The following is a 27180-nucleotide window of genomic DNA, read 5'->3' as shown; positions in this document are numbered from 1 at the left end:
GATCCCATTGTTCTGTCAGATTGACCAAGCTTGTTCAGGTTTCCATAATTCACAATAAGGAGCTGGAAAACACCAAACTTAAGGAAAAAATGTCCCCGTCCTCCATTTCCACGCAGACACAGCTACTTTTGGCGTGTCTGTGAACATATATAATCAAGCTTTTTTAAAGGCAACTCATTCCTTCTCCTTAAACTTTTAGCTTTATTCTGAAAGCAGTAAGCGGAAGTAGCAGCTTTTGTGACTCTCCGCGGTTGATGGTGGTCTGTGGAGAGCGGAGCCAGGCGTTCAGCAGGAGCAGCATAGTGCGTCGAGCGGAGATGGAGGTAGAGCTGACCGGCTGTGAGCTCGCGTAAAGACAGCAGGCGAGCCCGGGGAATGACCATGTTTGATCCCGAAAAGTGAACATCCTCACCGGGATCGCCTCAGACACGCCAGCGTCATGACAGCACTCCTGTATTGAGGTGAGAGCTGATGGCACCGCAGAAGCCGTCGCTGCGTTTTATTTCTTATTTAGCGCGTGTGGACCATCCTGACGCGCAGGGTTAGACATTTCTGCATAGCCTTTCTCGTGTGCTCGTGCTGACAGCAGAAAGGAATCAGCATCGTGATTTGTCGAGGACAGCAGCAGCAGCACACCTCCATGTGCTGAGGCGGAGAGGAGGCTGCTCTGTTTGGGTGTTAAACCCGCTTCATCCCCGCAGCTCAAACCTGCGCTCAGAGCCAGGCAGAGAGCGAGTGCGGTCTTTTGATGATGATAGCGGCTTATTGGGGGGGGGGGGGGGGGGGGGGAGTTTGTGTGTGTGTGTGTGTGTGTGAGAGAGGCTTCCTGGTTTTCAGGGGGGTCGCGGTGTAAAAAGGGGGGCTTTTCCGATAATCCGTTTAATAGACTTGGGGGAGTCGGTGTGGTGGCTCACAGGAGGGCTCGGGGGCCCTGATGTGATCTGGTATGATGCACAGTCCAGTTCCGCTCGCGAGGATCCAGAATCAGTGTACCAGCTCGTGACTCTACACGCGGACTCCCATTCATCGCCCGCTTTTGGACCTGTGTCTGTCAGCCATTCAGCAGGAGGCTGCTGCCGATTCCCATTCATGAAGTCCAGTGCGCAGCCTGCACAGCGATTCACTGTCGGCTTTAAATAGGCTCCCCGGGCCTGCAGTGGGCCTGTTATAGGCCTGCTATTGACTTTCTCTTATGTATCTTTTTATTGGTTATGTGAGACAGTCAGTCAATATGAAGCCTTATCAGTCAGACTGGACCAGGATGCGGGCCTGTTCGTGTTTGTTATGTTTACATCATTGTACCATCCTGCTAATACTCCTCCGAGGCTGGACTGCGTCTCTGTCTCCAGGTTATGGTTTTCTATTGAAGTAATAGAAGGAAAACAGCATATTATTCCCGTATTTTCTAACTAAATTCTCTGATATTGCACTGGCGATGTTGTTTTTGTTTTGTGATGTTTAACTAGGATTTTAAAAATCAAGGTTGTCAAAGACCGAACAGTTCTTTGAATAAAAGTTAAGCTTCTCTGGAACTGACCTGAGCTCTTGTGCCAGGTGAGAAAACAACACCTAAGCATTTAAGTTTAAATTTGTGCAAAAATTAAACTCTGAATCTACTCAGAGTAAAGTAAAAAACAAAAAAACAAACAAAACAAAAGAAAACACAGTAACATACGATGCAGTGTAGTTATGTGCAGACTGTGCTGGTGTTTAGGCTGTTCCATCATTCTTATGTTCTGATAACACTTAAAGGATAGACCAGGTTGAAAAGATGATACTTTAACTAAAACTGTGTGTGTGTGATGGTATGACTGCTAAGGGATGCTATTTATTCTACACTGTGAGAACACAACAAAAAAATCTAGATGTTATCATGCGGTCAGTTAGGCAACGTGTCTTTTGCACAGCTGAATATATAGGACTTTTGATAGGTCGGCTATATAATATTTTTGGGGTCTTTCTTGTCTTCTTATATGGTCTTGATGAACTTGAGTAATGTCATAGACCTTGTTGTGATGGACTTTTTTCATTAATAAAAAAAAAATCATTCTATACAGTAATTACATTTTGCTTAGGCAGCCCCTCAAATTTCTCGACGCTGGAACATCTTTCATACTCTGTGTTGTGTTTTACTTCCTCGATGTTTGAGATAATTACTGCAAAAACAACCCTGTGTTTCTCCATCTGCACTGATTTAAACCAAAATGTACTCACAGGCACTTTATTAGATACACCTGGACCGTCTTTTTGTTTCAGACCTTCCTCAACAGCATGTTGGGTGGGACCAGACCCACTACATCGCATAGGTGCGCCATTATATTGAGACGTATTGACCATGGGACCATTTGAGAACCGTGTTTAAACAATGCTCAGTTGGCATTTAGGGGGCCAAAATATCCCCCACATCATTATTGCTCTTCTGCATATGTTGGGTGTAACGGCCATTCTTCTCTGACCTCTGACATCAACAAAGCAGTTTTCACCCAAAGAACTGGTGCTCATTGGATATTTTCTCCTTTTTGGACCATGACCTGTAAACCCTAGAGGTGGCTGTGCAGAAAGTAGATCAGATTCTAGAAGAAACTTTTGTAATATTCTATGTGGTTAAAAAAGACTTGAGGATACCATTACTCAAACTTTGACATGTACTGACATGCCTATTTAGCTTTGCTATTTATTATTTATTATATGACATTCAATCAGTTAGATAACCATAAAAAATATTTCTTCTGTAACTTAATCAGCATCAGGGTGGTGGGTTACTTTGGCACAGGGAGAGGTGGGGTAAACAGGACCGGGTGCGAGTCCATTAAAGAGCACCGATGACGACTGCGCTCGCATTCACATCTACAGCTAATCTAACATGCATGACTGTGGACTGTAGGAGGAAACTGGAGCCCCTGGAGAAAACCCACACAGGCACACGAATTATAAAAATAACCGACAGATTGATCAGTAATGAAAATTAGATTTCTGTGCAGATCTAAATATTCAGATTCAGATTTGCTCGCGTTTTACTTTACATCATTTAAGGTGTGCGGGACTGAAAAGATGAAATACGATGACTTCATGAGTAAACTACAGGGACTAATCCATGGCTGAAGTTAACCACAAAGTAATGTTACATAGATCTGTGTAAGCGGCTGTCTCCAACCTCTGTCGGCACCATCATCGTGCTGTTTTCTGCATCAGCTTCACCACAAATTAAAAGCCCATCTAGTCCAGCAGCTGAAAGACTCGACGCTCACACAGGTTGTACAGTATTCCTCCTTCTGTGTGCTTCTTTGTGAGAGGCCTGTGGTCATCTGTGAAATTAGTTAGACCTGGTGGGTGAGAGACAGGAAATGGAAGTCAGTGGTGCAATGTGCATCTCCCACACACTTCGTCCTTTATCACTGGCTGCCATATGGATGCTTGAGCTCACTCAACATTTACATTGTCACTGCTTGCCAGAGGAAGCATGTGAGAGACTGAGTGAGAGAGAGAGAGCGAGAGAGGACAGTCTGCCTGCAGAGGACACGCTAATTTATGTGTTTAATATCTGAGTGATGAGGCCGTACCTACATCATTAGTAGCGTCTGGGGAAAAAAAATCCCACAGGTGAGCCGACTCAGTTTATTTGTGTGCAGTTACAGTTTGGTGATTTGGTCCTGAGGAATGCTCGATCTCCATCACGTCTGGCTTCTTATCATTGTTGTATCTGTCTGCTTCTGCGTGCACATACACAGGCTCGCACAGACAGCTCAGGCATATCAGTGTCTGGATCAGGGCTGTATAGCTTTCGTAACGTCTGTCTGCGTGTGCCGTCACCCGTCCAGTGAACATAGACGCTCTCTGCGGTGGTCCTGTGTTACAGGACAGAAACTCTTCCAGACATTCAGGAGCTTTGGGGAGCAATGAGGTTATCAGCGCTTGGGTTAAAGGTCACTGACCAGCTCCTCTAAAGTGAACAGATCTAAAAGTAGTCGAAGGTCGGGGTCTATCACTGCTGACCTCTATTTCTGCTCTTTCTCTTGCTTCAACGTCTAATCCCCTTCCCTCATCATACCTCTCTATCTCCAGTTTCTCTCTCCTGGGATTTCACTCTTTTTTTTTTTTTTTTATCATTTGCCTACATCTCTTCTGGTTTTCCTTCCACTCCCATCATCCTTTCTTCATCTGTAGTGGCAAACCTGGAGTGCATAGTACCCTTCTTTCTCTTTTGCTATCTTTACTCCTACACACACCTGGAAGACTGCTGTAATAATCCGTATTGTGTCTTCTGTAGGTGAGTCAGTTTTTTGTCAGCGTGACTTTCCTCCTGTGTGAGCGTCCGCTTCGGTCCTCCTTTAGCGTGAGGTAACAAAACAAAAGAGCTATCCTGTTTATTCTGCAGCATGTTTCTGCTGCAAAGGGGAATCTTAATTTTGCATGAAGTATTTTGATTCATCTCTTTATTTAAAGGCACTATATGGAGTAACTCCAATATTTAACATTAATGTCTTTGGCAGCTGATGTGCAGGTATGTTGTAGTACAACTCTGAATGGTCTTAAAACGGTTTCAGGTATTAGTACAGACTGACTAACTTTATCCAGAATTGGTTGGTTGTTTTAACTGTTTTAATGTGTTTTTCTTGTTTTGTTTCTTAAGTTTTAACTCATTAATGGGAAGGGATCTATTTCAACTCTATACTTTTATAGTAGTGCTGTACTGTTATAGTTACTTCACGTGGGCAAAACCAGACAATAGGCAATGCTTTGGTTCTGGAGGAGATCGGATACACGTTGCCTAGTCTAGATTTCGATTTCTGCAGCCATATTTGTGAGGTAGGGTCAGAATTTGGTCTAAACCAGAGGCTGCATCGTTGCTGCCCATGTCCATCCCTATATGACCACAGTGTACTCATGCTCTGTTGTCTACAGGTAATGCACATGTCACAAAGGTACAATCAACTCAAGCTGGTTTCTTAAGCACAATCAAATGGCCTCCACAGTCACCAGATCTCAATCCAATGGAGCACTTTTGGGATGTGGTGGAATGGGAGATTGACATCATGGACGTGCAGGAACTTTGTGATGCTATCACGCCCACATGGACTAAAATCATCGAGGAATGTTTCCAGCAGCTTGTTGGATCCAACCCAGTAGTATCAATCCATACCTAATAAAGTGACCACTGAGTTTGTTTAGCTTTGGAATGTATGAATGGTGTGCACAAATCTGTGTGCAAATGCATAAACAGAGCATAAACACATAAACAGTATATCTTTTGTTCATTTTAAAGCGCTGCCATATTTCTATCTTATATAAGAACACGTTATTAATTAATTCAGAGAGCGTTGAAGATGTTGTATGTGCACATCACTGTACTGAGTGTGCTGCTAGCTGTGTGCTGTCCTGTGTAGCAGGCTAATCTTAGAAAACATGTCTAGGCTCAAACTCCCTGGAGTGGGAGCACAACATCACCAATCATCCTCATCAGCCAATCACAGAGACCGTGCTCCTGGCACCCAGCTGCTTGCAGCATATAGGGCATATAAGTCTGTTAAAGGGCAAGTGCAGTGTTTATCCCTGAAAGTGCACAGAAGTAGACATGGCTACATAAATAAAAATCCACGTGCATCCGGTCCGCTTAGCTACAGTATCATTTCCTCAGTAGCTCTATATTACTACCCAAAACACCACAGTATTAATCAGGCATATGTAATTCCTAGCTCTGCTCAGTTCAGTCCTGTGAGAGCTCTACAAGGTACACGAAGTGAACGGATTTTGTATGATGTGTTTTGCAGGCTGTAGCCAATCACTTCTCCCTGCACAGTAATCTCTCTGCAGTCTCCCCCAGAGTCAGTTTACAGTTACAGACAGAGCTCCCGACCATCTGACAGAGATATCTGCCCCCTCCCCTGGGGGAACGCACCAGCAGGAGGAGGTGGTGGGTGCACAGGAGTGGTAGATTTTTACAACAGATAGGGACGAGTAACAGGAAGGAAAAGGGCCTTTCGAGGCCTGGAGGATGGAGGTAAACATTTTTAGATTCCCCACGACTCCCCTTAAGTCTGTTTTATTTCTTTTGCTTCCAAATCATCGGAGCTGAAAAAAAATCTGAGGGGAGTCGTGGCAATGTGAGAAACTACAGGGTGCCCCTGCTCCCCCCATCCTGCAGTTTGTCTCCCTTTCTTTACGCTCCCCTTGTCTCCTCCACCTCCACACATCACTGATTGTTTTAGCAGCTGGCCTGTGGAGCAAACACATGCCCCCTTCAAGTGGTGGAAAAAGTATTCAGGTTCTTTACTTTATCAAATGTACCAATACAACAACAGAAAAGTACTCCACAGTAAATTTAACGGCCTTTGAGTTAAAGTAGAGTTAAAGGAAAAGTTTGCTTGTTGTGATAAACCTACAAATTGCTCCTTTGTTATTAGCAGCAGAAACAGGTGACTCGCTGCTGTCAGCAGTGGAATATTTAGCAGCTAAAATGCTGAATATAATCCTCACACACATCCCAGATCAACACGCGAAGGCTGTTTTATGCCCAAACTCTCAAACAGTGGTGATGAAAAAACAGCCATGCATAGGTGTAGTTTATCATGAACGTTTCACTTTTTGTAACCATATTACAAAGAGCTTGCTAAAATGAGACTTTTTAGAAACAACGTTTGAAAAAACAACAACTTTTTCTGCTTTTTTACTCGGATACTCAGATACTTTCTTTTTTTTTTCTTTTTTTTGCTCCTTAGCAAAGTAGGGTCATTTTTGCATCACTAGCAACACAACAGATTGTTTGCTTTTGTTCAAGTGGAGGAAAAACAGGAAGTCAAATTACTAGAAATTTAGCCGTCTGTGCTAATACCAGTAGAATGACAGGATTTTCCATGCCTAATTTTTCCTTGTACTTAAAAATGACCTTTATTAAAAAGTGTTTTTAAATCAGTGGCATAGCAGTGGCAGGCCATGTCATCAAAATGTTGACTTTATATTTTGCTCAAAGGACACAGGGTAAAATGTTAGCATGGTTGCTGAGTAGCCTACTTAACGCTACATTACGTTAGCTTAAGCTTTTATGTAGCATTAGCTGATACAAACATTTTAGCCCGTAGAAAAATAACGGCTTTCACAAAGACAGTGCCAGGTGTCCACAAGGTATTTCCATACCTGACGACTCTCACTACCTTTCCTATGAGTGAGTTTGGGCGGAGCCATCACAGCACTACTCCTGTCTTTGGATATCTTCCTCCTGCGGCATTTAAAGACAGGCTAACGCAGTTGTAGATGTATGCTTCCCCTAACACTAACACTAACACACTCGGTCATCGAGCCAGCATGAAACCCAAGCCATGAGTGAATATATTGGCCAGAGCACAACCTATTCACTTACAGCTATCAGTTTAATCTTAATGTGTTGTTAGGTTTATGAAACTTAAACTGTCTGAAGTACATCTGTCAAACAAACGTTAGGAAAAAGAGTTGAGCCTTTCCCTCCGCAGGTCAAATGTAAAGTGAAAAAATGTGTTCCCAAAACACATTTCTGGTCAGTACTTCAAGTAAAGAGCTCAACTACTTTCCACCACGGACCTCTCTCATCCGCACTGCATCACCTCCCCCCATCACTCTGCTTTGGCTGTTTCTGCCATCATTTAAACTCTAGATCCTCGTGTGTCTTTCCAGTATGTAGTCTGCCTCAGTTTGCTGAGCCTCAGAAAACCATAATGCCGTCCACTTCCTCCAGCGTCTCATGGCTTGAGTTTCATGCTGACTCGATGACTGAGTGTGTCAGTGTTAGTGTGTGTATGTGTGTGTAGTCATTTCAGTATCCTTGAGAGAGGCACATCCTCATCTTTACAGAAGGGCAGGAGTGTGAGAATCGCACCTCACAATGTGTTGTTGTTTTTCCGCTGAATGAGTGGAAAGTGGGCCCAGTGCAGGTTTTTAAATAGCTGAATGGTTATTGACTTTCCTTGCCTTGCCTTGGCAACAGCAACACACACACAACACACACACACACACACACACACACACACACAAGGCGAGGGAGATAATTATTACAACACTCGGTTAAATCTTGTGTGCCGTGAAGGAAAGAATGAATGGATGTTTAGATGAATGAAGTGATAGATTCGTGAATGAAGTTCATGAATGAGTGGAAAGAGAATTTTGCTTTTTACTTTTAAACATTTACCAACTTTCTCCTAATAAGTTTTAAACATTGGGACAAATTTATGAATGGATAATAAGACATTTACTAATGCTTTATAATCAGTTATAAGGCAGTATAAGAGCAAACCTTGTACTGTTGAGTTATGAAAATCACCCTGTATACTTTCTAATAAATCTAGGCTTGAATGATCTTTATAATATTTAATAAGAGTTAATTAAAATAAGTGGTAAATAACCGGGTTTGGGTTCAGGTCCATTGTGACTCTTTCCAGAAGCTATACTGTTCTGTGGATGCCTAACACGTTCTGTCCAACCTGTAATCAATGACGTATTTTGTCTTAATTTGCTAGTCATAATATTTTTCCCTTCCATCCGAATCTGACTGGCTGATTTCTATTCTTTGACATTTCCAGTCAGCAACTTGCAGTTTAAATTTTTAGGTTCACAAACGATTTTTCTTTGGTTTGTGAAACTGAACAGAGTCACAAAATGACCACTCTGTCTGTCTGATACCTCTTAGGATGTATTTCAGTGCCTCTCTTTCATTTTTCTTCACTCTTCAGTCTTGGTGGTCCAGTCGCCTCACAGCCAGTAGGTCCTGCGTTCAAATCCATCGTCCAGCTGGAGTCTTTATAGGTGGAGTTTACATGTTTATCCCAAGTGCTCACAACTTAAAAACGTCTTTAGAGCTCCTCTGTTTCAAGTAAAGTATGGTAATTGCAGTGACACATGTTACATTTTGCTCCAGTGGACAGTGCAATGCATTGCTGTGGAGCTTGATGGATTATCTTTTTAACCCTTTAAAGACATAGATACAACTAGGTTTGGACATTTAACGTTAATCTGCTGCTAATTTGCAATTTTTAACTGAGTGAATTTTGTGTACTCAATGCATGAAGACTCCTTTATGCTTAGTTCAGCTGAATTCAGCAGATTTATTATAGTTTTGTATTTTCTAATTAGTTTTTATTCTGATTTCATTTTAACTTTTTTTTTTGAACAGTTAGTTTCCAGGACAGGTTTGCTCATTTCAGTTTAGTTTTTATTGTTCGGAAATATTTTCTTTTAGTTCTTTTTTTTTTTTTTAAATAATATTGTATAGCAGATATATGTCAGAGGTAAGATTTGGGAAAATCAGTACACGTATTATAGTAAAAACAGTTTTTTTCCACTTATCAAGTTTCAATGAATTCATTAAATCGTGCTGGCACACCCTCTCATCTTTATTTATCTTTTTAAACAGGCAAACACAGACAGACAGATTTGCATTTACGATTACGCCGACAGTCACTTTACAATCGCCAGTTAACCTGATGGATGTCGTGAGATGGGTTTAAACCCAGAAGCTTCTTACAACGTAAGCTGCATCCAAAGACACATTTTTCACTCTTACGCACACATGCAATCCATGGTAAACATGGATGCATTCAGGAAGTGTTTCAAGGACACTTCAGTATACAGTATACAGATGCAGGAGCTGGGGATCAAACTACTGACGTTTTGAATAGTTGATGACCGGCTCTAAATCCCGAGCCATCACAAACACGATTTTGGTGGGTCATAGATGAGAACTGGGTAACTGGTGAGGAGTATAAAGAGGTTCATCCAGAAGATGTGACTAAAATAAACCATATAACTTGTACTATCTGTTTAAACTGAGACCCCTGACCCACCCACTCCGTCACACTTAAATGAAGTAAAGGAGTAAAATAAGTCTAAATTCCCATAGATTTGGGGATAGCTGCAATTTAAAGAAAAACATTAACCATTCTCATTTTTTCCCTTGTTAATCTGAGCCGTTCCTTTACTTTCAAGTGTCTCTAACCATCACCGCACTCCTCTAAAATTTTAACACCAGGTCTTAGAATCTAAGATGTGCTAGTGAGCTCCCTTTATCACATCCTCTCTGTGATCTGGCATACTGTTTGTTTCAGATCTGTGGGAGAAGAAACGAAAGAAAGCGACTGGCTTGTAGTTGAACATGCGTGTCAGACTTCATTCCAGCGGAGAGAGCGCTAATCCTTTCTGAAAAGACAGCCCACACTGATGCTTTTGAAAATGACAACAAAGCTGCTTGCCAGAGAAATTCCAGGAAACTCTGCAGTGCAAATGTATGCATGATTTGGTTTAAGAGTGCAATTTCAGTAAGCAAACATTTGAGCTCTTACTGTGAGTCAACTGCCAAGAGAAGCCCGGCAGCTCTGAGAATAAGCCTTCGCGGCGCGGGGAGTGTTGGCCGTCCCTTTGTGTATGTTGCCCGGCCTGCCCACTCACATGTTAACTTCTTTGTTATCTGCGTGCTTTTACAGAAATAATCAAACCAGCATGTTTCTGATGGTTTGGCACTCCTTGCTAATGCTGTGTTAGTCACTCGCGCGCTGAAGCTGAGAGAGGGAGTGAGAAGGGGAGGGAGGTGAAAACTGTCGTTGGATGTTGCTACTGACACAAAGATGGTATGACTCTGACTGCGCAGCGAAGAGTTTTTGCGGTGATGTGATGCGCTTTGGCATTGCTAGGGCCAGAGAGGGTAGGCAGTGCTGAGGAGTGAATCATGCAAACACACACCTGCTGGAGGGCAGAGGAATGCAAGGATGAGTGGATCAGAGCAACTCTCATAAATACTCATTATTTAGAAAAGCGCCAACGAGTGAGACACACAGGATGTAAAGAGGATCGGTTTGTGTTGAATTTGCAATCCGCGCTAACCTGATCTGACAGAACACACTTCCAGATCGTTCAGATTATCTCAGCGCGCGTCACAAATGATCAATTGGCGAGGCTCAGAAGTGATAGAGACCGAGCTTTTGTGGATCATTTCCTTTCGATCTGCTGTCACATTGAATCTGCTCACATGGCAACTTCAGCCCTTCATGGCACGCCAGCGCTGCTCATAATCTTGGACTGTCACACATTCTGGACTCAAAGTCAAAGTGAATAAAGCCCCAACACAGTGAAATGAGGGCTGTTTGTGCACAAGAGCTATAACAACAACTGAGGACACTCAGGTCACGCTTTCTGTCATTTTCTGGCTTTTTAGAAACTTGGTGGTGTTTATATCCTCATAGATTGATATTTTAAAGAGGTTATTTTTAGATTGAATATCTTCTTACAATAAATAAACCATTAAAAAATGTAATTGTCTGTTAGAAAAATGAAAAATTGGCTGATTTCACATATCCTATAACGCTGTTAACATTGTGTACATAAATCATAGCATAAACAAAGGAAAACCAATACACTTCTTATATGACTCAACACTATGAACAACATTTATTCTGACTGTTGAAAATGATATTTCCCTTTTGGATGACAATGCCTCAGTTAAACGTATCAAACCTGGTAAAAGGTTTTAGAGATGTGTGTTTTTCAGGACGGAGAGCCTTATTTTTGGAAGTTACTAAACTTGTAAGTAAAGGAATAAAATATAAAATACATCTGAACTAATCCAGTAAGACAGCTGTGACACTGAGAAGTGGAGGACTGATCTCAGTTTGCGCATTTTGCATGGCAGGATGATGGTAATGATTGGATGCTGGGGGGGTTTTTGTGTGAAAAGAAGCTGTTTTGCCTTAACAGTGCAAAAAAAGTAAAAATGTGTAATATTTTATTAGTAAATATTTCACTGAAAATCACTTCATTTTTCATATGATTTAGATGTAAATATTGTAATGACAAACAAGCTGGTTTGCAGTCTGCCTCATGTTCTTCTTTGTGCCATCACACATGCAGGCTGTGCCACAACTGTTGCGTGTGACATCCAAGACCAAGAGATGGATAAATTCATGTCGCAGTCCATTTATAGTTTCCACACTAACTGTGCTCTTCTTCCTCCCCTTCAGCCTCTCCTCGGTGGGTTGGCATGGCCCAGTGATGAACGGAGCGGTTTTGCCCGGTAGCCCCGAGCTCTCCTCCTCGTGCCCACTGCCCGACTGGCGAGAGTTCTGTGAGCTCCATGCTCGAGCCTCTGCTGCAGACTTCGCTGACAAGTTCCAGCGCTTTCTGTCGGAGAACCCCTGCTACGACTCGCCAGGCGCCGATGCCAGCTTCTCACAGCACTTTGCCCAACACTTCTTAGAGTGCTTCTCTGCAGCGCTGACCCAGGCCCGGGAGAACCAAGCATCCTCTCCGGGAGAGGACGGCTCCAACGCAGCGACAAAGTACAGCATCGTTCCTTTCCTGGGGATCCAGGGTTGCCCGCTGTCCTACGGTCACGACCTTTACCAGAGACGCAAGGACGCCGGGGCTTCGAGTGATTCCCTGGACAGTATGGACAGTGGAGGGGGAGGGATAAATGGGGGAGGCAGTGGCCCCACTGCCTCCAGGGGCCCTCAGACGACCCACAAGGTCTCTGCTCTCGGACAGTCCCGCAGTTCAGAGGACGTTTCAGTCAGTCACCCAAAGGCTCGATTCAAGAAGGGCTTCTCCCTGAGGAACATGAGCCTGTGTGTGGTGGATGGGGTGAAGGAGATGTGGCATAGACGGGCCTCCCCTGAACCCGATGCTCCCTCTGGGACCAGGAAGGCTAATGGGGGAGGAGGAGGGGAGGCTGCGGGTGGGGAGAAGTGGTCCCAAAAGCTTCGGCTTCCACGGGGTTCCCAGGGCCACAAGGCCGAGCTCCTGGAAATCCAAAGAGAGGGAGCACTGAGATACATGGTGGCCGATGACACAAACTGTATGGGTGCTGCACAGTGGCAGAAGTGCCGTCTGCTGCTGAGGAAGGCAAAGAGGGAGGAAGGGGAGAGGTTCCTGCTGGAGTTCTACGTACCACCCAAGGTATATCAACACTGATACTCTTATCAATATTTGGAATGTGCTTATCATAAGAGCAGCCCATTCTTATTACACATTGGCATGCTAACCAGTGATGTTTATCGTCTAAACTTTATACTAAGCAGGCATGAAGGTGCACAAAGTAAGCATGCCTCTGAGGTCAGGTGCTCCCTGTCGATCAGGGATGTCAAACACACTTTATGTCACGGCCTACAGGCAGTGGGCCGGACCAGTTAAAACGCCCCTTCCTGTTAGTGTGAAGATGTTTAACTACACATTTAAAATATTTGAGATAATATAAGCCAAAGAAGTGCAGTTTCAATAGAACATCTCAGTTTTTCTTCATGATAAAGAATTGCTGCTGTCATAAATGAAAGAAATTTGTCAGCATGAAAAATTAAATGTGTAAAATTACAGAGTTAAAGTTCTGGTAGCTCATGGCCCAGACTATCATTTCTAGAGTAGATAGAGGAAAAAACGGGAACTTTTCTTTTATTTAAATGTTTATCTACTACTTAATTACTTTGGCATTGTGTATGAATGGCAATGGATGAGCTCATTATCACCTGGAAAAGCTACACAACCAGGAAAATACAATTAAAAGTCCAAAATCTTCAACCTCCTTCACTTATTCCAAAGACATCCAATGGCCCAGATTGGAGTCTTGGCCAGGCCGATTCTGGCCCCCAGGCCTTATGTTTGACACCCCTGCTCTAGACATTTTAAAAACCATGATAAACAAAATAGGACAGCTGGGCAAAGGTGAAACTGTGCTGGAATGAAAGGTTTTAAATCTTTTGTGATAAACTTGCCGACAGCCCTGTCTGGGTTTCCTTATCTAACCACCGAGCATGTGTTTGACTTTAGAGGCTGACTGTTTTCCACTGCGACTGCTGCTTGCCTAAACTCTAGTAGCATTTAAAGAAATGGTTAATAATGATGCCCTAACCCTAACTTATTAACTGCAGATTTGTGAGTTACCTTAAATTGAGGAGGTTGCATTTTAAGTTTGACACATCCTATCAGCTCATTCGCTGGAGTGAGCTGTGTTTTCATGTGGCTCACATGTTTGATCAGTCCACCCTGTCAGCCATGACCGGAGAACCGAATGTAAACACACAGCAATGTCAAATATAATCGCCTAAGACTGGCAGCTTTGTCATTATCTGGGTCAGTTAGGAATTTGAAAACATTATCTATGTCAAAATGAATTAACGTTGCATAAAAACCCATAACAGCACCGTCTGCTGAGGCACTTACCAGTAGTTATGTACGGGCTAGTCTGGCTGGACCTGGTATCAAGTTTCTTGACCCATCTCTGATGGAGAGTTAAGGAAAAAACGATTACGATGAAAATGGATCAGCTATTATTTATTATTATTGCATTAATCAGATAGTTGTTTTTGGCTTTCAAATGTAAAAAAGTGTTTGAGAAGTGGACACCAGCTGCTTGTTGTTTAATCTAATAATAATCGTGAAATATGTTTTTATTATCAGTCAACTAAAACAATAATCTTAAGTATCTCAGATTGTCGTTGTTGTTGGCGTGTTTCGTTTGGCCTGATCGTGTTTTTGACAAACTGATATAGTTAATCTCAGTCAGAGATGAATAAATACGGGTGGTCAGAGCTTGAAAATGAAGGCAGCTGACCTTTTTTTGGTTTGTGGAGATGTTTGACCTCTCATCCGAGAGGCTCTTTCTGTTCTTACACAGTGAGGTATTTCAACCCCCTCTCAGGTGACTCACATGAGTCATAGCCTCACATGATGGTGGAGGTTTCACCTATGGACACTGGCCTTTGGTTCATGTGAGGACTCACATGGTCAGTAGTGGGTCACCTCCAAAGGGGTGGTCTCTACTCCAGTTGTTTTAGAGCTGAAGAGGCCTCTTGGATAAGAGGGGATATGTCTTCACAAAGACTAGCTTGACCCGAATCACTGAGAACCAGCACAGGCATGGTGCTGGATGTTGTTTAGATGCTAAAAATCTGACATTTTAGCCTGTTGCTATGTGGTTGCTAGGATGTATAATTCAGTTGTTCTGTATATATGTGAGCTGTTATTGTTGTGAAGACAATAAGAAAACTATAAGAAGCTTTTATTTCTTTTTCAGGTGTTGTAGTTGCATAAATGCAAAATGTAAGTAATTTTAGCCCGTTGCTAGAAGTTTGCTAGGCAACATGTATATCCAGTATAAATATGAACCTTTCGGGACGTAAGATTGTACCTGTGTGCCAAGTTTGGTTGCTCAACCCCTGATCATGATAGGGCGGCCGAAGACTCAAACAAACAGACAGAGATTTATGTTATTATAATAAGATTTTATCAAAGTTCCTTTTAATTTTTAGTAATTTGTCCTCATCTCCATATATTTTAAAGTTTTTCAGTGTTCCCAACCTACCCAGCTGACAAAAACAAAAACAGATAATGGTATGGAAAAAGAACTTTTAATTACACATGTCTGAAATCTAGTTTTTTCACAGCCATTATTGGTATTGCAAGTTCTGTCTTTAGCAGTTTTAATTTTCCAGGCGTAGTGCATTTCTAGTTCCTCAAGTCTATTTATAGATTAGGAAAATGTTTAAAAAGTGATGAAGTAATAAAAATAACCAGTAGTAGTAGCACTTCCTAATTTCTAGTTTTAAATTTAGTTGGATGATCCACCCCTGCTGACGCAGAATGACACAGTTCAAACCACACGCTCACGTGTGTGCACGCACCCTTCACATTTGTCTATATGGGATTTCCAGATCATTGCCCCTGACCTTAAGTAGGCCACAAGGCTGTGCAGCTGAGTGTGTGTAAATCTGCCACTGTCCTTTGATCATGGCTGGTGGGAATGTGGGGGAGAGGGGTAAGGACAGGTGGGAGGCAGACGTGTGAGGGGGGGGTGTTAGAAGTAGAAAAGCTGAGACTGTGGGAAAGAAAGAGAGAGAGGAAGCTCTTACATTGATTTCTATAAGGCGAGGGGATCACAAAGTTTCCCTTTCGTGTGCAAAAAATAAATATCGATTGCTTCCGCGCCTTTGGCAAACTGTCAGCAGTGACCAACTGAAAATGGGAACCAAAATAGTTTTGTCAGTCACTCGAACTCTGCCAAGTTGCTAAGAACTACAAAGAGAACAAAAAACTTAACGACGGCTCTTCAGCAGTTTCATCTGTTAACTTCTATTAACATCCAAAATGGGAAAATTATTATCAGCTGTGAACAAGCCTGAGACTTCAGAGCGGCGGTTACAGCCTTGATGACACATTAATTAAACACATGCATTTCGACAGGCCTGCTCTGCAACTCTCTGGCTTGCTTTATCACTGCCATCGTATTCGCGCAGTACAAGTCATAACAGTGCAGAGTCAACAGTGCATGAAAGATAAAACTGACTCATAAAATCTCACTCTTGCCCGCTCCTGGCTCTGACTCCAGCTCCGTCCCTGTCAGGTCCATCTATCTGCTGGCTGCTCTGTGTGGCAGAGACGGCACACTGCAGCACGCTTTCGCTGCCTGCATTATGACACAGCAGCAATGCCTGTGATGACCCTCTCTGGTTCACACCACAAATCTAACCTGCACAAACTAAAGAGGAAGAGTAGCAGCACAGGCAGTTAACCTAAGGACCAGCTTTAAAGGTGGAACTATTGTGCTTATTTTTAGCTCCACATTTTTTATTCAGTTAAGTTGAATTCAGTTTTATTTATATAGCAACAAATCACAGCCACAGTTGCCTCAAGGCGTTTTACATTGTAAGGTAAAGCCTCTACAATAATACAACAATCAGATGACCCCCTGTGAGCAAACGCTTGGTGACGGTCGAAGGAAAAAGTCAATTTTAACAGGAAGAAACCTCAGACAGAACTAGGCTCAGGGAGGAAGACGGGACAAAAGACACACTGTAGAGGAGAGCCAAAAATTTACAATAACTATTGATGACATGCAAAGTGGTGTATAATTACACAGAGAGTGAAAAGAAGTGAGTGACGAAGAAACACTCAGTGCATCATGGGAAGCCCCCAGCAGCCTAGGCCTGTTGCAGCGTTACTAAGGGAGGATTCAGGCACACGTGATCCAGCCCTAACTATAAGCTTTATCAAAAAGGAATGTTTTAAGCCTAATCTTAAAAATAGAGAGGGGGAATGTCTCCTGAATCCAAACTGGAAGCTGGTTCCACAGAAGATGGGCCTGAAAGCTGAAGGCTCTGCCTCTCATTCTACTTTTAAATATCCTACGAACCACAAGAAAACTACCAGTACGAAAGCAAAGTGCTCTATAGGGGTGCTATGGTACTATGAGGCCTTCAATAAAAGATGGGGCCTGATTATTTAAGACCTCATATGTTAGGAGAAGGAGAGAGGTGCACTTTACTAGAGTAGCTTTGCATGATTCATAGTTCATAGTCCTTATTTATTTTATACTAGGACTAGCTGCTCAGTTCATCTGAAACAAGCTGGTTTATCTCCTATGACTTTGAGCCAGCTTTCTTCCAAAAGCTGCACTTTGTGCCATATCAAGGAAATCTTCCTCTCATCGACATCATTTAGAGCCACGTCTAGGAATAAATGCCTGAAACCAAGCATTTTTGATCAGTCTGAAGCCTCAGCTATTGGCTCATAGGGATTAGTTATATGCTGACCTCATTTTCTGAATCTTTTGCATTATTTAATATCAGCATCCACCATTGTAACTGTACTTGTACGGGCAGAAAATAAGTAAAAACATGTGTGTACTTTTGGTCACTACTGCAGGTTTCATTTCATACATTATTCATTGTGAAATGCTAAATATTTATTTATAAGAGCCTTCACTTTCAGGAAAGTGACTAATATAGAAACACAATAATGCACATATACACAGCAGTCAGGGAAAGCTGTTGCATGCATACGTTTGTCTTGTTTCAAACAGTTTTACATCCCGTCATTACACCAACTCCTTCTTTGCCCTTGAAAGAAGCCAACCCCCCTTTTCAAAGTCACTTTTCTCGCTTATCTCCGATAATAACCACGCACTGTTTGGGTTTTAAGCACAAACTGCTATGTGCACTGGCTTGCTTTTCGACAGACGGAGCCCACTTAGATCGCACAGGAAATAGTTTATTACAGGAAATGGTTTTTGACATCTGATCCAAAGAGAGGGATTGTGGGCGGGGACAAGAGCCAGCTGCACAGGTGGATCAAGATGAGGACGGTGTTTTCTCCAGACAGATCAGCTGATAAAAGCCTCTGTCTGACCATCAGTCAGTCAGCCCCTTCCCACTCCGCCTTTCCTGAAACACACACAGAATCGGCTCACGGCTCACTACCTCGACACACATTCACCGGATCTGCTGAGATTGTCATCTGGATCCAACTCTCTGCAGAGGGGGAACATGAGGCCAGCATGTTTTCTGTGTTCACACTCTTTATAAAGCCTTCCTGTGTCGCATTTGTTAGTCAGCCAGCAGGAATAATGGCCAGAAAAATAGGCTTTGAAATGAGAGACTGCATAAAATCTGAGCCGTGGAGATATTTAAAAGTTATTTAAATGAATGTTAATTTCAACTGAGCTGTACTATTTAATCTGTGGGTGTACTGCTAAGGCTGAACCAAATGTTGTGACTGCATGTTGCCCCTTAATTATCATGTATGAGAGAGAAGTTTGAGGGTTTGGAAAAGTTATCTTGGTGTGTTTCACACTAAAGAGAGGGGGCAAAGTGGTGAAGTGGTACTATTTAAACCACCGCACTACTAATTTAAAGCTCTATACTATAGGGCTTTTTTTTTTTTTTTTTTTTAGAAAAATATACAGTTTCTACTTTTACAAGTGTTGCAGTTACCTCCTGTAGGATGTAACCCAACGTTTTTCTTTTTAACTTTGGACCAATTATATTTGCCTCTGGTTTGGGTAATAGTACACTGGCATAAGACTGGACTGCCACACAGACAGAGATGCATTTTTTTTTCTAGGGTTGAAATTATATATATAAAAAAAGCTGTTTTTAGAGAATTAAACGTGCTGCTGAATCCAATGATCTGCAAACAAGAGGCAGGACATTTGTAGTCTAAGGTCATCTGAAACGGGGCTTGATTCACAATTTTACAACACAACAGAAGCACGTTTTACATGTCTGCAACAGAAAGTATGAGTAGTTCAGAAGCAACTTTCCCACTTTAGATTGTGTCCTTAGTTTTTGGAGGCAAATGTTAAAGAGCATTTAAAAAAATAACAACTTATTGTATATAAGTAAATGCGCTCATACTGACCTGACTGACTGACCTGTTGGGACTCACTGATGTCAAGTGCAACAAACTTACTTTATGCTTTTAGTGTGTGGCATGTATGTGCACTATATTTAATATGCCTCTGTTTGTTTGTTGTAGTCCTCAAAGCCCAAAGTTAGCATCCCTTTATCAGCCATTGTGGAGGTGCGGACCACCATGCCACTGGAGATGCCTGACAAGGACAACACGTTTGTTCTTAAGGTAGGAACTACACAAACATTTGTGCACAACAACTTCCTGCTAAACATCAATCACACTGAAAAACTCTACATATAAAACAGAGCTTAAAAAACGTCTGGTATGCAAATCAAGTACACCGTGGCTTTGCTGAAGTCCCGTTCCACTTCACCTGTTTTTTGGTGGGTATTTTTTGCTTTGACGTGGTGCATTGAACAGAGCTCAGTGTATGACTGCAGTGTTTGGCTGCTTCCACAGGTGGAAAACGGGGGAGAATACATCCTGGAAACCATCGACTCTCTGCAGAAAAACTCGTGGGTTGCTGACATCCAGGACTGCATAGACCCCGGGTAAACCACCAGATAAATATTTGCTGTTGACTGAAGATGGAAAGAAGGAGAGAGGGACGGAAGCGGGGGCGGAGGAAAGAGTGGACGGGAAAAGGGGGAGGAGGGTGAACACACACAGTCATTAATCATCCAATTACTAGAGTTTTTGACAAGTTTCTTGAGTATAAACATGGGCGAGCTTGCACCGCGGACATTCCTGTCCAGTTTCTTGGACGAATGGACATTTGTCAGTGCAGCTCAGGACATAAACAGAAAGGTCGCTTGTGTAGGTGCTTGTAGGATTTGTGTAGAGTCGTCTGTTAGGACTCACTGATGTTTGTTTGCTCATGTGTGTGCATGTGTATACGTTCCTGCGGTTCTTCTGACCTAACTGCTTGTGTACAGTGACAGCGGCGATGACATCGAGTTGGCGTCCTGTCCTCATGGTCAGGCCTCCAAAGAGTGCTCCATGGTGGCCTCTTGCAGCTGCGAGCTGCTTTCTGAGGGTGAGCAAAGAGACTTGTTTTCAGTCTCCGATGCAGCACCGTGTAACATAACGTGAACAATGCTTTGACACTAACCAATGCAATAATTTATAAAAACATGTTTAGGAGTGTACCGTGCTCCAGAGAGATCGTGCGCTACAGCAGCAGAGCATTACAGCACCTCCTCAGTCCGTTGCAGGGAACCTCCTTTCACCCAGCACCCATCTCACATGCCTTTAGAGCGCTTCCTCCAATCCCCAGAGGCCCAGGGCTCCAACTCCTCTGCAGGTAATGATGAATTCATTTTATTTTCCTCACAGGGTGATCCAAGCACGTTTACGAGAAAATAAACATGAGAAAATTACAGATGGGGAAAAATAAACCATGGTTTTTCCTGTGACGCTGCTTAGGTGGCAGTGAAGGATCAAAAGACTCAGATGGAGATGCCAGTTTGGCAGGTTACCCGTGGTTCCATGGCACGCTGTCCCGCGTACGTGCAGCTCAGCTGGTACTTGCCGGTGGGGCGAGAAGCCACGGGCTGTTTGTGATTCGTCAAAGCGAGACGCGTCCGGGCGAGTACGTCCTCACCTTCAACTTCCAGGGCAAAGCCAAGGTGAGCTGAGTAGATGGACGATCTGCAATGTATTTTGACTGAAACTTGCACGTTGGAAATGATTTCAGGTTTATCTGGTGAGCTGGTAAAAATAAATGTTTATTTGTTATTTTCATTAATTAAAAAAATTAACAGCTTTAACTAAATGACATGCATATTGTTTTGTTCTGTGAATTCTGGGGACTGCAGTTGCTCAGGCTCTGGAAAAGCTGCAGTAATGTCAATGTTTTATGTTCTCTTATGTAACATGATCCCTGCACATCACATCCTGCCAGCCGGCAGTGCTGAGGAAGTTTCAGCTGCCACCTCTTCCTCTGGTGTCAGCCTTGGGCGGTCTGCCACAGCAATAAGTCTCTCAAATAATGTCCTGACCTCTATCTTGGTCTGGTTTGTCTGATTGTTTCTGATGTTCACTGTGTCTCACACTTTGCTTTGTCTCTCCTTTTTCTCTTCTTCTTTCTCATTTACCGAAACCTTTCTCTACTTGTTAATGCCCCCCCACCCTTCCACTCTCCCTACCAGCACTTGCGTCTGTCAGTTAATGAGAATGGGCAGTGCCACGTCCACCACCTCTGGTTCCACACCGTATCGGACATGCTGCGACACTTCCACGCCCACCCCATCCCCCTTGAATCTGGAGGCTCGGCTGACATCACATTACGCTCCTATGTACAAGTGCAGCGGAGCTCAAACACAGGTAACTTACAACAAATGTTGTGTACACTCGACATTCACTTTATTTGGTATACCTTCTAGTACTAGTACTTTCCCATGATGTGAATCTCCTGTTACACCACGTCCGAAATGGTGCTCTGTTGGACTGAGATCTGGTGATTTGAGTGCAGTGAACTCATTTCTATGTCTAAGAAACCAGATTGAGATGATCTGAACCTTGCGATATGGTGCATTAACTTGCTGGTTCCATCAGAAATGGGCACACTGTGGTCATAAAGGGATGGACATTGTGACGGCTGTTGTGTTTAGATGATGAACAGTTGCTACTAAGGTGCCTAAAGTGTACCAAGAAATTATCTCCCCTGCTATTACACCAACACCACGATGAACCATTGATGCAGGATGGATCCATGTTTTCATGTTGTTTATTCATTACACCAGACAACATTTTTCCTATGTTTATAGAAATTCCTGTTCTTAGCTGACATGAATGTTACCTGATGTGGTCTTCTGCTTCACGGTTTGTTGTGTTGTGCCCTCAGATGTGGTCTTCTGCATTCCTTAATTGTAAAAAGTGGTTATTTAAGTAACTGTTGCCTTCCTATCAGCGAAAAGCAGTTTGGCCACTCTCCTCTGATCGCTGACATCACCCGCTGGATTTTTTATGTTTCTTTGTAAACCTAGAGATGGTTGGGGGAGAATATTCCAGTAGATCTGGAGTTTCTGAAATAATCTGACCAGCCTGTCTGGCAGCAACACCATGCCATTTTCAAAGTCACTTAAATCACCTTTCTTCCCCTTTCTGATGCTCAGTTTGGACTTCAGCTGGTGATCTCAGCCATGCCATCTCTACATGCCTAAATGCACTGAGTGGCTGCAACTGGATATTCTCATTAATGAGCAGTTGAACAGATGTACATAATAAAGTGGTAAATATAATTTTAGCTGCTAATTCGCTGAATTTTTACTCACAAACCTAATAATCATTAACACTAATGATTATTGTGTTGTGTTATGGACTCAAACTCAGTAAGGTTTCCCGTGGAGCTTTGGACCTGTTTATATCTCACTGTTTATCACATGAACCCTGCAAACTAGTTCAGGCGAGCAACTTGAGCTCCACTGCATCATATACACGTAACATGACTATTTATGCTGCAGAATTTCCCATCTGCTCACTGCTGCCTTGCTTTTCTGCCTCCTGTTTCAACCCGTTCACCATCCAGCATCCACCTGTCGGCTCTAGGAAGGATTCACTCACCTGTTTTATATGTAGAGTATTTGTGGCAATCGATAAGCTTGGACCCAAACTAACTGTAATAAATCTGTAACTGTAAAGTGTAAAGTCAAACCAGTGGCGTCATTACTCCACAGATCTGATGTAGGTAATATAACAGGATACACTGCAATGCACCAGCAAAGGCAGAGAATTCGAAAACTGCAAGCCGGTAAACACAGATGTAAACAATACTGGATTTAAAAGACCCACCCCCACCTTCTGCCCTCCACTCTTCTGGCATGGGATAAATGCCCTCCTGTACAGGAGAGTGAGGGGGCGATTATACCGCAGGAGTTTTGCATGCAGACCGAGACTCCGGCTCCTAGCCACTCTGGTGGTCACAAAGAAGTCCTCTGTTTCCTCAAACGCTGCACACACTCACGCACTCACTGACAGACACACACACACACAGAGTGAGGGTTTGATTCAGGGTGTAAAAGACTTTATTGATACACTGGTCAGGCGTCTTTGGCAACAGTGTTGTCGGTGTTATTGCCCTCTGAGAGAAAGGATAATAAAGGAGGTTCGCACCGCCTCTGTTTACACGCTGCTCTGTGAAGAAGCTTTTTACAAGCAACTCTCTCAGTGGAAGCCAGCAAACAAATAGCAGCAGCACAGAATATTCTGTATAATTAATATGTCCTCTATTAAAAGGATCCCTTTCTTTTTCCCACAATCTCCTACAGATGTGACCTCGCCTCCAGTCCTTACTCCATCCAGGGATGCAATGTGCCGAACAGATTCAGCCCAGCCAGCTCTTCACCCTCCTGGAATCGCAGCACCTACGGGGCCTCCATCTGATGCCCCACTTTCCTCAAGCACCTCCTCCTCACCCACCGCCCTTCCCTCCCTCTCCCGCAGCGACCCAGGTACTGGAGGAGGAGTAGGTGGAGGCTTGCAGAGCCGGAGCAATAGCTCTGAACGCCTGCTGGAGGCCTCTAGTGGTACATCCGAGGACTATCATGATGCTGATGGGACTCGCAGGGCCCGAGCTGTGGAGAACCAGTACTCTTTCTACTAAATGACCCAGGACAGGTCCAGAAAGTTGGAAGCTACATTGGGCTCTCCTCTGCTGATGATGAAAATGGTCCAAATCACTGGATCACTAATCGTCCAGTTTGTTGGTTTTTGTTTCAAGGCAATTTCCTGTTCCTCTGATTTGACAAGGGATGGGATGATGATGATCCTTAGCAGCGTGGCCATGCTCATAAAAACCCTCCGCCTCTGTGGATTTCTTTGTGGATGCCGGTTAATGGGAGACAGTGAGGGCTACAGGTAGGAAAGGATGGGTTAAGGTTGAGAAGGAGCTGTTTAAAAAAAAAACAAAAAAAGGCTGTGGTGAATGTAATCGTAGGTGGAGAAAGCAAGAGGAAGTCATCCAGTAGAGTCATATGGCTTTGATTCATCTCTACTGACCACTTCCCGTTCACCCTTACCCATAGTTCCCTGGGAGCAGAGCCCGTGTCACCACCCTGCCGAAGGCTTGCGAGTTTAAAATGACCCTGAAGAAACAGCCCCTCCCTTCTGAGCTCTGTTAATGTTTGTAAAGCTGCTTTGAGCCTGTCCCGGATATCCTCACTTTCCCTGTGGGCTTTCCCTACAGAGTCCTGCTCTGGGTCTTTGCTCTCCACTAACATAAGTACAGCAATCATGGGTGTGTTAGTGTTAGCTTGGAGATGTTTTTCCCAAACATGTACAGCCTAAAGGGTCTTAGTGCCTGACAATTATCTGATTAATTTACTGTTTGAAACATACCGAACCTGCATATCTCTGCATACTGAAAGCATTTTCTTCTACAGTTTTATTGATGGCTGCCACACACACACACACACGTGGTCATATGTTGTGTTACAAATCAGTTTAAAACTGTTGAAATGGAACATGAACAATAGAAGTCTGCACGAACAGGGAAGCGTGGCTCCAATTTTGTCGTCCTACTGGGGTATTTCTCTGAGTGTGTGGTGGTGTATTAGAGTCCAAATATTTTTCGATGATCGGTGTGCTACAGTAGTGTTTCTGAAACATGGTTTTCGGGGTCCCTCCATCTGGTGACGGTTCTGTATTCACGCTCAGCATATGAATAACCTGTAGATTAGATATCCTGTTTATATAGATCACATTAAAGTAATGCCTTGAAAATATAATTATACCAAATCCAGCATTTATCGGAGGGACTTGGGACATGTTGTTTTGAACGGTGGCAGTATTGTACACCGTATATGTGGCCTGCAGGTGAGCTTTTGGGTGTGACCCTGAATGACACAGTTAGTTAAATAAAGGGTACTACATGGCCATGCTTGAATGGACAGATATGGCATCACTGCTTTAATTTGTACTGACATGGACTTTATGCAGAAAATTATTCAAGAAAAACATAATTTTCACAAAAAGAAAAGTGTGACATTTTTGGAAATATTGCTAATAACTAATTAATAGTAGTGTAGTACCACCATCGCTGCCGTTATACTTACATTGGCTGCAGTTTACCTGGAGAGTGAATAGGAGCAAAGCATTCAATGAATGGGACTGAATAGAGCTAAACATTAGCAGAACTTATTTGGACCTGCGCCAGATTTCATTTCAATTTTCGGAAACTTACTGTCAGTCATTTTGATTTTCTTACAGTGGAACAGATTTTGCTCGTTGCAAGCTAGACCCGTACAGGATTTATGACAGGACATCCTCCCTCGGAGGCGTGTTTCCAAAACTGTGACTCGGACTGACATTAGCACTGTAGTCAAACTAAAACAGAAACTCGCCTGCATGTAAAAAGCAGTTGGTTATTGTGGTAAGTGGTGACTGCTGTCAGGTGATTGCTGGTAGGAATCTCACGGTGCTTATTTGATGTCTGGAAACCAGACTTTACTACGTGCCCCTCTGGAGAGTAAAAACTGAATTATATCTATGGTGTCAGACACTTTTATCAAAAACATGATCAAAATTTGAAATGCTTTTTGGCCACGTGAATGTTACAGCTACCACAGGACCAAAGTTGATTCTGGGCTATCTTGCAAGTGCCCCGTAGTTCAGGAAGTTCTGTTTCCTGTGAAGCCACGCTGCCAACAGGTGGCTAATTTAAATCAAAGACTGGAAACACAGGGAGCAGTTTTCCTGGCCAAGACTCGCTTGTGTAACATGTACAACAATATGTTCTGATTGCATGCTGGACTAATTTTTGGCTGGAGCTACTTTCCAAGCAACCTGCAAGCTCGCCCAAACAGAACACACACTTGCACGCAGTTTGGGTTTTGTGCCAAATAAAAGAGACATAAATGAGCCTCGGAGAAGCTCGTAGATGGATATTGTCACCTCGAATGGAGTCAGCCTATCTTAGCTGTGTCCCCTTTACCTCCAGTCTTAAAACTGGGGCAGGCAACATGATTTTGGCACCAGTGAGCAATAATCCAAGAAAACTATGATTGGATTCCTGCATCTCTCATGGCTTTGTTTTGAAGCTTTAAAAACTCTAACCTGTGGTAGGGAGACTTTGTCCAATCACAGTTATTTTCAGGCCAGATTAAGTGTGCAGTATAGAGAATTTTAAGTCCATCTGGAAAGTGTTGGCATAGTAGATTAAGCAGAACCCTTCAAAGTACGTGCATATGCCTGTGCTCATCAGATGAAAGGCTCTTAGATTACAGAGGGCAGTTGAGGAGTTTTTTCCTTCCAGATTTCCGCCTGCTACACCCTTATTCTAATGAATAATCTAAAAGATAAATTTGGCAACTGCAGCTTCACATTTCCTGTCAGTCGTCTCAGCAATCTCTTGGCAAGGCAGTGAACAAGCATATTTCCTAACATGTCAGTCTTTTTTTTTTTTTTTCCCTTTTTCCTTAAAGCATAAAAAACAGACAGTGCAACAGCCAAGCAAGCTGCTGTTTGTAACAGGTGGCACATATGCAACCCTTTTCTTCAGTTGTAATAAACATATCAAGAGTTAACTGCCCCTTCAAGCGCGGCCATTTAGCCTCACAGGTGATTGCAGTCGAGGAGCGGACGGAGCGGTTCATGTGCCAATTTGAATCCTATTTTTGAGACATATTTATTCCTCAGCCGTTGTAAAATTACATTTTTCCTATTGAGTCTTACTTATGTACAATTGATTGATTCTTCTTGTTTGTTTGCAAGAAAGCCATCTCACATATCGCAGATTACTCATCGTCTCCCTTTTATTTTCTTAACACTCCTACAGCCGAGTTTTTCTGTTGTCTGACTGAGTTTTGAAGAGTCTGTGCAATTTTGTACAAAGTGATGTACTTGACATACTACTTTATATTTCTGTGAATAAAATGTGAACAAACTTTTGCACGCTTTCTCGAGTTATTCCCGCTGAGATGTCACCGGTCAGAAGTTCAGGCAGGTGACAGACTTGAGCGTTTCAACAAACATATTCTCATAAAGTACCGAAAGTAACACAGAGACAAAAAGAGACCTACTTATGAGTCTATCTGTGTTAGCAGAGGTATG

At 43.0% G+C, this 27180-nt stretch overlaps 1 protein-coding gene across 1 annotated transcript; it reads left to right on the top strand.

Annotated features, from left to right (window-relative positions):
• The first annotated feature begins 233 nt into the window (after nucleotides 1-233).
• Nucleotides 234-27014, top strand: sh2b2 (SH2B adaptor protein 2). The gene is made up of 9 exons (XM_005459375.4): nucleotides 234-461; nucleotides 11973-12906; nucleotides 19255-19356; nucleotides 19591-19682; nucleotides 20067-20167; nucleotides 20273-20434; nucleotides 20557-20759; nucleotides 21282-21456; nucleotides 23400-27014. Exons 2-9 carry the CDS (start codon nucleotides 12004-12006, stop codon nucleotides 23732-23734), a joined length of 2073 nt encoding a protein of 690 aa, XP_005459432.1. The 5' UTR covers nucleotides 234-461; nucleotides 11973-12003; the 3' UTR covers nucleotides 23735-27014.
• Nucleotides 27015-27180: the final 166 nt, after the last annotated feature.

This window comes from Oreochromis niloticus, linkage group LG14, assembly GCF_001858045.2.
Source record: "Oreochromis niloticus isolate F11D_XX linkage group LG14, O_niloticus_UMD_NMBU, whole genome shotgun sequence".
In the NCBI taxonomy this organism is placed as follows: Eukaryota; Metazoa; Chordata; class Actinopteri; order Cichliformes; family Cichlidae; genus Oreochromis; species Oreochromis niloticus.
This window is presented reverse-complemented; position numbering and strand designations above follow the sequence as displayed.

What these genes read in the sequence shown, in the direction of transcription:
- sh2b2 (XM_005459375.4), top strand. Translation starts at nt 12,004, where the DNA reads ATGAACGGAGCGGTTTTGCCCGGTAGCCCCGAGCTCTCCTCCTCGTGC. An exon ending in ACAACACGTTTGTTCTTAAG is followed by an intron (nt 19,357 to 19,590) that starts GTAGGAACTACA and finishes CTGCTTCCACAG; the next exon opens with GTGGAAAACGGGGGAGAATA. An exon ending in CAGGACTGCATAGACCCCGG is followed by an intron (nt 19,683 to 20,066) that starts GTAAACCACCAG and finishes GCTTGTGTACAG; the next exon opens with TGACAGCGGCGATGACATCG.